The sequence below is a fragment of the Patagioenas fasciata genome, chromosome 1 (assembly GCF_037038585.1).
Source record: "Patagioenas fasciata isolate bPatFas1 chromosome 1, bPatFas1.hap1, whole genome shotgun sequence".
Lineage (NCBI taxonomy): Eukaryota > Metazoa > Chordata > Aves > Columbiformes > Columbidae > Patagioenas > Patagioenas fasciata.
The window spans coordinates 149,596,375-149,607,580 of NC_092520.1; the positions used below are offsets into that span (position 1 = coordinate 149,596,375).

General features: G+C 46.8%; 1 protein-coding gene across 2 annotated transcripts in view; it reads right to left on the minus strand.

Annotated features, from left to right (window-relative positions):
• Positions 1–6,033: 6,033 nt before the first annotated feature.
• LOC136103466 (sodium- and chloride-dependent betaine transporter-like) overlaps positions 6,034–11,206 on the minus strand; it is a 42,778-nt gene continuing 37,605 nt past the window's right edge. For both annotated transcript variants that reach the window (XM_071817405.1, XM_065841617.2), the window contains one exon: positions 6,034–8,345. In XM_071817405.1, coding sequence (XP_071673506.1) covers positions 8,275–8,345 — 71 coding nt within the window. In that variant the 3' untranslated portion in view covers positions 6,034–8,274. The remainder of the gene's footprint in view (positions 8,346–11,206) is intronic.

The following is an 11,206-nucleotide window of genomic DNA, read 5'->3' on the forward strand; positions in this document are numbered from 1 at the left end:
ACAGCAGGGTTGCAGTACCTACCCACTGTAGGGAGCTCTCTTAGGTCTTGTCTACCCATAAGCAACCAGTGTTGCCCATCTGATTCAAAACCAGTTAGGCTAAATGAAACCAGAGTACCCACTTTGCAAATATAGTTATTGCAGTTTGAAGACCTTTTGGGTGATAGGTGGACATAGTCACATTTATTAAACCGTGCCTGTGTCTGCAGGTTGTTTTGATAAATGTGGTTAAAAAACCTGAGCATATTTCTATCAGTGAAACTGCTCTCACAGGGGACTGTGATGATTTAGCTCTGTTGCTTCTAATCCATCCAAAGCAGTGCAAAAAGTAAAGCCATGTTCAAGTTAGCTCAAACTTGATCCTGATGGACTTAATATAAATTTAAATTAGTGTGAATGGAACATAAATAGAAGTGTCCTCACATACTTTGGAAGATTTAACTGAAATCACATACTGTGTTAAACCACCCTAACTTTAAAGTAAATGTGCCCTTAGGTCTAGTTACATCATTAATATAACTCTGCCAGGAAAGTGGATGATTTTTCCCTTTTTATTGAGGCTTATGCTGATAAAAACTTGAGGTAGATGCTTTAAATCAGCATAAGTACAGTTATACTGATGGAGCTTATGCCACTTCCAAGTACCACTGTATGGCAATGTTGTCCTACAGGGAGAAGAAGAAGCCCTATTGCACTGCTGTGTTTGACCTCAAAAGCACAGGGCTGTGAAGAAAAAAGTGATAGGTGTGGAGGAAAAAGAGGACAGATGTTGATACGAGGTGCAAGACAGGCAAAGTTAACAAGAGAGGCAGAATAACCACTGCCCAGTACAGGTACCTCATCATGGAAATATGGAAGAGGAGGAGGAAGAGCAAAGACTCGGCCCCTCTGTGAAGTGCCAGGCAGGTGCAATCTCATTTATACCCCATGGAAAGGGATGGTGCCTGCCTCATGTGCAGGGCTGTGCCCACACGAGTGCAAGCAGGAGGGACAGGGCAGAGCCAGCCTGGGTGGGAGAAAATGTTTCCAGCCTGCAGCCTTGCTGCTGCTTGCCCATGTGATGATGCTCACAACCAAAATGAGCCCTTGTTTGCAGCAAGCGCATTTCACCCCCCAGGGGACTTGCTTCTATTGATAGAATTGGATGGTGGGAAATTGCTTTGCTGTCGTTCGATGGGCCTTATGTCAGACCATCTGAGGGACTTTGGCCAGAACAACCCGAAGGTGCTGCTGACACCACTACCCAGGGTCAATACAACACCCTTCCCTTCCTTCCAGAGCATGAAGAAAATTTGGAAAGTTTTACCAAGATTACAAATTACACCTACTCATAGTCAAGGACTGGAGACTCACAAACTGCAAATACTGGCAGCAATGTATTTACTCACTGGTCTCTGTCACAATGTGGACGTTGGTGGTGTGATTAAGCTGCAAAGAATACTAAAGCATAATTGTCTCTCAGATGACTCGGCACACGTGCACCCACATGGAGATGCACAACATCTCAGATAAGCATGTCCAACTTTCTGAAAGCGACTGACTCCCTTTTGTCCTTCTCCTCTTCACATGAAGACCCATGGGAGCCCAAGGGCCAAAGAGCAAAGGTTTTGCTGCCACCCCCCTGGCCATGGGCTGTGACAGCTGCCTCGAGAGTCCCTCCCAGAAGTACCCACAGAGGTCAGTGCTCCCCTACCATTCTTTAATGAAGCCCAACTCCAGCTGCCTGGAGACCAGGGAAGCGGGAAAGTGGGACTGAGCTTGACCACCCCCAAATACAGCAGAAATGCCACCCCTATCTTGAACTGCAAAAGAGGCTGGGGTGGGGTTCATATTGAAAACTACATTATGTAAAATGTTAGGCAATTTTAGACACCAAATAACTTTAAAAAGCCGTATCTTTTAGCTGCTGGCTAGGGCAGGTAACTCATTAAGGGAAAAAAAAAAAAAAGGAAATTAATTCCTGGAATTTTCCAATCTTGTCACTGTAAAATCAATATGTTCTTAAAGTGCTCAAATATCCTCCACACACAGGCTATGAAAAAACTGCCTGTGCCTGACCAGCGCTGCTTGCCCATGTGGAGACTGCCCTCACGCTTGGGCTCCTGGACAAGGAGGTTATGGGACAGGACAAATGGTGCTTGCCCCAGGCTCTGGTTCTGCTTGGCCAGTACTTTACTCTTTACCTAAGCAGTAGGTTTAAAGCTGAGCCTTACAAAAGCAGTTGAGATTGGGAGAGCTTGGTGCTGGCGCCAAGACAGACATTCATGGGACAGGATGGCATGGGTGATGGAAGAGAGGACTCTGCTGCCATCCCCCTGTAACATGACTGACATACACATCACACCAGTGCCAATGGGAGCCAGAGTCCCCTGGCCTGCCTGGAGAATTCATACCTCATCCAAAAGCATGACACAGGAAACTAATACTGCCTAGGCACATTTTCCCCAAAGTTATGAGATTAAACCCCAGGACTGGGCCAGTTCCCATTGCCAGGATGCCCCCCCCCCCCCCCCCCTGAAGAGACTAACCTAGGGTTTCTGGTTTACACCTCTGTGCCCTGCCACTAGTGGGATTTTTGTTCAAAGCTCTCTGTTCCCACAGAGCCTGGTTAAGAAACACCAGGCTCCAGCTCTCAGGTCACCCCTACTTCAAAGTTAGAGATGAGGGAGGCTCATGTTGCACAATGAGGCTATGGCCCTTCTCCAGGATGTGGGAAAGCAACAGTTTGCTTTTTTCTTTGGGGGTGGGTTTGTTCCTCCATGAGAAAAAGAAGCTCGTTACATCTCCTGCTGAAATACGAGGTCAAGAAAGGCACCAGACTGCCTATAATCACTTATCATTCTTCAGAGACTGCTGTCTCCACTGTGGCACAACAAAAGCCTTGCACTTGATAGACCATATTTTGGAAAAGTCTGGTGGCCACTGACAAATAACAAACCAGAGTGAGCATGCTTTTGGTCCAGAGCATCCAGCCTAGAAGCTCCCCATCCTGGCTGTAACCCAGGCTGGGCAAGAAATTATGCTACAGCTTGGGAAAAAAAAAAAAAAAAAAGAAATAAAAATAAAGAGGTTGTATTTCACAACATGGTCTTGGCATTTCACCAAAAGCAAGACAGGACCAGGTCGCCCACGATTGGCTTTGCACAGCCATTGCAAACATTTCTCTCTGGGAATCCCTTTCCTTTCCACATAGCTTTCCAAGCACAGGCTTGACAAACCAGAACAGACAGCTCTGAAAATAAATGTCCTCCTTTGCAGAGACAGTCATGGACTCAAAACAGAGCCAGGATTGTGCTCCAAGAGCAGTCAAGGGGGCGGAACTTATTGTGGGTTTCAAAACCAAACAAAGCAAAACAAACTCCCCACTGCCCCCACAGGTGCTGTTAGACACGTTTTTTTTCTCTTCTCTTGGCTCCAGCAAGAGATTCAGGAATAAAATCTTCGATGCCCCAGCCCCTCCCTGCAGCCTTGCAGAGGGAGCTGGTTGGCAGCATATACACATCTCTTTGGCCCCTCGGGTCTCAAATTTTATTCCTGACTTTTTGAAAGCTTATATTATCTTCTCCTTTGATGAACATTACTGCCCTCTTACCCTGTTCAAGCCCTGATTAGCTAATTAGTGAGGGGTGACCATACAAAAGAGTGAGTAACCTAATAAAGGAGAGAACAGCAAGATAACCTGATATTCATGACTGCAGACTGCCCTCTTTCCTGGTCCTTGTTTTCTGGGCACCCAAGTTACTTGCCTACCATCTCTTATTTCTACCTGGGCAAGGCCCATCTCCCTTCAAGACCAGGAAAGCACCTCACCAATCTCCTCCTGCCACACACAAAGGAAGATAAAGCTCTGGAAAGCCCCCAAATGCAAGCACAAACCACAAAACCCCTGCAGATCACCCACGACTCACACAAGGCAAATGTGACTCAAGATCTGAGAAACCAGCCTCCCCTCCTCTTCACAAAGGTTTTCACAAACAAAAATACCCCATTTCCTCCATCTCAGTCCCTAATGTCCTTTGTTCTCTCCTGACCCTTGGCAAGGTGCAATAAATGCACAGGATCAAGGGAAAATCAAGAGCTTTGCTCAGGACAGAGCTGTGGCCCCAGTCCTTGGTAGTTAACCCCTGTGCTAGGGCTATCATGGGCATAGCTTCTCTCCATCCAAAACAGCTAAGGTGAGGACTGGAGGGAGGGCACAGCAGCATCTCCAGCTTGTTGAAAGCTACAGCAGGTCACTGTCCTTTGCCTGACTGCTACCATGGTCACTGGGGGCAGAGGCAGGTTTGAGAGCTGAGCTCCCCCCAAGATGAAATGCCACTGCGATTCTCCTCCCCTCAAAAAACTATGGAGTCGTGAAAACTGAAGATATCATGATAATGAAAAGAAATACATATTACTTCATGCTTAACAAAGACAGAAGTGCAAGAATTTCTATTAAGAGTCTTCCAGAGCCTGGATGCACCCTCCAGGGCCAGGATGGAAAGAGCTCCTCAGCCAGCTGCAGGCCCAGGGCTGTGCCAAGGACAACGCAGTGTCTCCCTACCTAACCTACACAGGGCGAAGCAGCCCAGCCAGAACAGGGATCACGTTCATTCAGATGAGGATCTAAGGGAAGAAGCTCAAGAATGACACATTTCTTTTTGGGAAAAATAAACTTGCCAAAGGACTTGTTTGGATACAACCTCTCTGTCTGTGATGGTGGATGAGTGACGAGGGGAGCGTAGCAAGCTAATAACTCTTAATAACTTGTTGGACTTGTTTGCCATTTGTTTTATCTTTATTTCTTCAAATTTTGTCTAGTACAAGTTTTAGGCTATTGTTTCCTTCTCCTTTTTTTTTTTTTTTTCATTTGCCACTGTTGAGGGAAGAAGGGAGGGAAGGCTGAAATGGAGGGAACGGGAGAAATGGGAAGAAGCAGAGAATGAAGAAATGAAAAGGAAAATACAAGACCTTTTGACTTGATTTCTTTCTAACTATTTTCCTGGCTTTCCTTTCTGGAGAGGAGGGTGAAAATGGGCTTTTTAATGAAAAAAACCCTGAAAACACAGAAGCAGTAATTAGATGCTTGACAGATGTCTGTTCTCACTTCTGTATATAGTGTTTTTCCTCCAACCAGGAGGAGCAGCACAGTATAGCCACCTTATAACCTCTATTGGACTTCAGCTTCAAATATGTTACGTCTTGGCCTCTATCAACAATTGCAAGGAGAAAAATATCTCTCCCTTATTTCCATACCATCCCTTCAGTAGTATATTTACACGCTGGTAGTGCATGGAAAGGGAACAGCTTCCCATCAGATAGACTCACAAGTTTCCCAAAGTGCCTGCTTCCAGGGGCTGATGGAAACCTGTCAGATCTATTGTGTGCATTCAGCAGCACATGAGACATTTCTGTCAGGTCAGCAAACCATGACCTGGTCTCTAACCATGCCTGCATGCTGGGGGTCTCATAGCAAAAGACTTGGTGGCATTCTCCCTCGTTTACCCCAGCTGGATGTACCTGGGTCACTGAGCTTCCCCTTAAACTTCCTGAGACATTGCTAATCCCAGCCAAAGTGTTTGGATGAAATTTCCTGATCCTGGGAATTTTCTAAGTGTTTTCAATGGGGACAGCAATACCTCCTCTGACTTCATTTAAATATGCAGCTTTCTGGCAGAAGTGGGACGCTACTATTAGATTATACATAAGCAACAGAGGAATCAGTTTGTGCAGTATTTATTTTCAATAACACAGCCTCATATTTGTGTTCAAGAAGTGATTTATTTCTACCTAGGATTTTTGCAGTGTTCTCGGAGTAGGAGTAAACACACCTCCACGACTTCTCTGGCAGTACAACACCACCTTATATCCTAAAGGCATGGCAGCAAGAGCAAAGGGGTTAAATGTCCTACCAAAGGGCCGTACAAGAAGCCCGTGCTAATGCCTGAGACTGAATCTGGATGGCAAGTCCCAGTCCTTCAACTTTCCTTTTTGTTGCTTGAAGAAGAGATCGCAGCTTTTCTTCTCAAAACGAACACCACCATTTTGAGGCAGCTGCAGCCCATGCCTGAAATCAAACCTCTTGTGTCCAGAGGCAGCTGCAGGGCAAGCACCTGGGGGACACCCAGCACCCCCCAGGGATGGTGATTTCTCCAGCTGATCAGGCTGTTTCACCCTGGCACAGCTGCTCCTTGGTGGCAGCCGCTGGCTTTTGCTCCGGCTGCATGTAGAGACCTGCTGCAGGGAGCTGCTCCCCCCGCCAAATCGTGAGCAACTCCGCTGGGAGGGAGAGGAAAAAACACCAAAATACTTACCATGAGGCCTGACTGCAAGCCTCTGGATGTTAAGCGCTGCACATGACTATTGCCGCAATGTGACATTTAGCTCTTTAAAGATATAAAAGTAAAATAACTGGCATCTTGTGTGGTGCTGCAGTCCTTTGCAGGGAACAAGAGTGAGGTTTGCCAGCTATCTCTACCTTTTGCAGTGAATAATCTCCAATCAAACAATAACGTCCCAGAGAGGTACAAATTTTGATACTTGACTTTCAGTGTTCATTTCACCAACAGTTTTTAGTTGTTAAAGGAAAAGGAAATTAAAGGGGGAAAAGATTGCCCTATGCTAATTCACCAGTTAAACTCACAGGAAACTGTAACAGATAAGGTTCCCATAGCAATTGGAATAGGTACTGCATTGCACACATGAGGCCCAATTTTCCTGCTTACTTTCAGTGCTTCTGGTTTATCTCCACAAAGCACAGGGAAAAGCAATTACTTGGAACAAGGGAAAGAAGCCTGTGGCATCTCTGATTCTTTTTAATGGCTGTTCTCCAGTGTGGTTTGATGCACCTCTATTGCAACACAGCCATGCACCAGAGCATGTACCCTCAACCACAGCAAAGCTCCTGGGGAGGATCCTGCCACTGTTTTTTCCTGTGATCTTAAATGTGAAATTCTGATAGGCACTCAGGCAGGTTTTGGCAGAGAGTTTTACAGCCCCAGCCTCCACAGAACAGAGTTGTGTGGCATTTCACCAAATGCCACATCCGAGCGCAATCCCTCCCAGACATTGCCTCACGTTCATGACTACCCTGGCAAAAAGAGACCTTTAAATTGACATAATCTGCTTCCAGTGATCCCATCTTACCTATTAATTGTCGCTTTATCTTGCCTGAGCTTATGATTATTGTGCCCAATTATGTCTTCCTTATCCCCTGAGCAGTCGCCAGCAGCAAAGCTGAGGGAACACAATCCTTCTCTCACCCTCACCCCAAAGCTAGTCTCCACCACAGAATCAGGACCATCAACTCCTTCATTAATTCCTCTACAAAATGCCCCAGCAGTGCAGTTAAATTTGTAGGCGTGCAGTCCCCAGGGTCTCATTTCTTCCTGCTGTGCTGCAGCTCGTTTTTTTTACCAGCTGTTCTGTGAGTTTTCCTACGCTCCATGAATTTTCTGAAAGAATTGTCAAATATTCAGCTGTTTCACTCTCAGATGCATGGGCCGTGTAGTTTTGACCAAGAGCGAGTCCACTAGATAGTTATTCCTCATCCCCTTTCCATCCTGAGATCTGCCTTGAGATCCATCATCAAAAACCATGATTGCATTGAGCAGCCTGTCACTCTCTTCAGTGACAACTGAAGCTGTAAGTACTAACACTGCAGCCTTCTTTTATCATTGCCTGTGAGTTCCTGGCTCCGTCTCCCTTGTACGGAGGTGACCTAGCAATGCACTTGCCTTTGTCATCCTCTAGCTTCTTATGTACTTCTGAACCACCTTACATATTCCCTGTGCTAACACCCCATCGTTTTGTGCCTTTGCATCCCTACCTTTGCTACTGTACACACCTTTATTCTCTGCCCTCTCTCACCACTGTGGTTTCCTTTCCTCCTCCTGACAAGACCACTTTTCTTTTTTTCATTTCTTTTCTTTTTTTGTTAATACATTGTTTGTCTCTTCCCCACCAGTGTTAGTACTGGAGGACACTTCTGACAAAAGTGTCTTGCTCTCTCCTCAGCTGCTAACAGGGAATGTTATCCCCAGGATATTGACAGAAACGCTGTCCCTGGTGTGTGCAACCAGCTGGCCGGAAGGAGAGGGTGTCCCAGATGCTTCTGTCTCAGATGCGAAGGAGAGAAGGGAAGAACCCAGGAGAGAAAAGAAATCACTTCAGGGAGGAGAGAGCAAATCAGTCTGGGGTATGGAGGAGACATCTCCAGTGCTTTAGAAGTGGGTTTCTCTCTCTGTGATGCTGATCACCTCCTGGACTGGAGGGGACCATCCCTTGTGCTTCGGTTCAGACAGGCCCACCACGTGCTTTTTCGGCTGCGGCAGATCCTCCGCTGGGGAAATCAGCTGTGTCAGCCGCTGCAGAGAAGAAGTCTCTGTTAATTAAGCTGAGAAACAAACTGACACCCGATAGTGAGCCACAACCATTGCTGAGGGCAAAGGCATCTTAGAGAGCTGGTGCTCCCGGCTCCCCGTTCCTCTCCTGTCAAAGGGCTGTGAAAGGGAGAGGAAAGAGAGCAGGCTGCATGAACTGCTCTCAGTGACAATTAGTCCACCTCTGGGCTCAAACCGAGGCCATGGACTGACAACCTGACATACAGGGCTCCTCACAGACATGTTTCTGGAAGGAAGAGTGCTAGAGATTGGCCCACAGTTATTTTCTGTAGCTATGGAAAAGCACCATAAAGCCCTTCTTTCTCCCTATGCCAAGTAGCCATGGTTTCTGCTGACTTTGGTGGGAGCTGTGGAGCTTTCCAAATGGTCTGACCATCACAAAGTGCTGGGCATCTCCTGCTATGGTCCAAAGCGGGATGGCAGTTGACACCTACCTCAGTGGCACTTCCCTGGTAAAGCCATCCCCCAGTAGATTGGTTCCTCCCCCCAGGCCATCCCAGCTCCCCTCTTCCAGCCAGATAAACTGTGACAGTGCAGGCAGGGGCTGTGGGGTAGCTGCCTGCCCTTAGCTCGCCCCGTCCTCTGCAACGCAGGCGTGTTGCAGGCTGTTCCACACACACATACGTTGTGTTAAGTGTCAGTTTTGGGGAGTTTGTTCTTGAAAAAGGCAAAGAACTTGGAGCTCTTTGGGCAAAAGGTGCTGACCCTCAGAGACAGCTACTGTGAATTCCTGGTCTTTCTCATCCCATTTTTGAAGTCCCTCTAATGCCAGACACCTTCCTGAGTGCCTGGTCTACGCCCAAAGCCAAGTAACACATGATGTCCTATGAGGACAGGCTGAGAGAGTTGGGATTCTTCAACCTGGAGAAGAGAACTGTTTGGGAAGACCTTATTGTGGCCTTTCAGTACTTAAAAGAGGCTTATAAGAAAGATGGGGACAGACTATTTAGCAGGGCCTGTTGCAATAGGACAAGGGGTGATGGTTTTAAACTAAAAGAGGTGAGATTCAGACTAGACATGAGCAAGAATTTTTTTACAATGAGGATGGTGAAACACTGGCCCAGGTTGCCCAGAGAGGTGGTAGATGCCCCATCCCTGGAGACATTCAAGGCTGGGCTGGACGGGGCTCTGAGCAACCTGATCTAGTTGAAGATGTCCCTGCTCATGCCAGGGGGCTGGACTAGATGAGCTTTGAAGGTCCCTTCCAACCCAAACTATTCTATGATGTCCTGCAGCCACCTGCCCAGCTCTACAGGCCAGCATATAATTTCCCTGCTGCAAACTGACTTTCACAGTTACTTTTTCCATTACAACCTGTTTGGGCCAGCGCACGCTCCTTCCTTGCAGAGTGCAGCACAAGCAGAGCAGGCAATTCATCCATGACTCGTTGGATTAATTTCAGTGTTTCCACTCCTTGCGAAGTGCCTGCCAGAATTTTTGATTTTGCTCATTTATTCAAAGCTATTTGCCCCATGATTTCTGAATTTTGCCTTAGCCTGCAGCTGCTCTGTGGGCAGTTCATTGCAAGTTTTCAGTCTTTGGAGCCTGAGCTGTCTTAATCAGACACATTAGGAAACAACATTTGTGTTTCTTGGTCAGTCAAGTGTAATGAGAGGAAACAGTTTGTTGCAGTGACTGCTCATGATTACCAATTAGAAACTTGCTTTCAGTGAATGGTTTGCAATATTCAGTTGAAATGCACTGTTCCTGGAAGCATCCATGTCAGGAAATTGATTCACTACATTTCTGAGGTGTGACTGGAAAATAGGAACAGGTATATTTTGAGAAAACCTGTTTTCGAAACAGGAGCAAATATTACAGTCCAAGTTAACCCCATGATACCTCCTGTCTCCTGAATCAGTCCAGGCTTAGCAGTGATTCCTTCCTACATGACTAAACCACAACCTTGAAAGTTTCTTCATACTGATATGAATGAAAAGTCCCTGGAAATTACAATGAATATCAAATAGGAAAACCCTCAATCTTAAATTGGCATTAACACTACTCAGAGCAGCATTTCAGTCCAAGGCCTCAAAGCGCTTTGCAACAAGTGAGCAATAGTTCTTGTTTTGCAGGCAGGACATTCAGGAAATTACTTCACTGACAGCTCCAGGTGCTCATTTAGACATCTGAAACCTCTGAGCTGTGGGCAGTCAGACACGTTGTCAGCTACCCAGTCAAAGTCTTCAAACTGCCCATGGGAAAGGACAGATGCATTACCACTACATGGCCTGGAGGACAAGAGAGGGCTTTAAGAGTCAGGACTCAAGATTTGAACTTGTACCAAACCATATCACAGTACCTTGGCGCAAGATTCACCTGGAGTTCCTCATATTGGGAGGTGTACCATTCCCAGCTCCCTTGCAACCTTGTCATCTCTTTATGGTCACCGATGACAGCCAGGAGGCCCAAAGGCCGAAGACAGCTAAATGGGAATTATTTTGTAGCATCATACTTCTCCAGCCCCCTGCCTGCATGCCTTATGCCCCTCTCACTGTGTCACTGAAGGCTTTCATCGCTACCATTCCTGTCTGGGCATTGCACTTATCTTCTCCTCGAGCCTGAGATGGGTATTAACCAGCTCTGCCACAACTCCCTACTAAGTCCCATCTCCCAGTCAGCAAATAAGAGCCCCCATGAGCACAGATTCACCTTCCCTGAGGCAACGGAGCCAACAAGAACATCTTGCACCCAGACCATCCCTGGCTGTGTCGGCCATGCAGGGTCTTTCTCCCCATGACCCTACAACATGATGGTCATACCTACACCACAACTCTTGTTCACCTGCTCCCCTTGCCGCAACCAGCCACAGATGAGCCTATAGT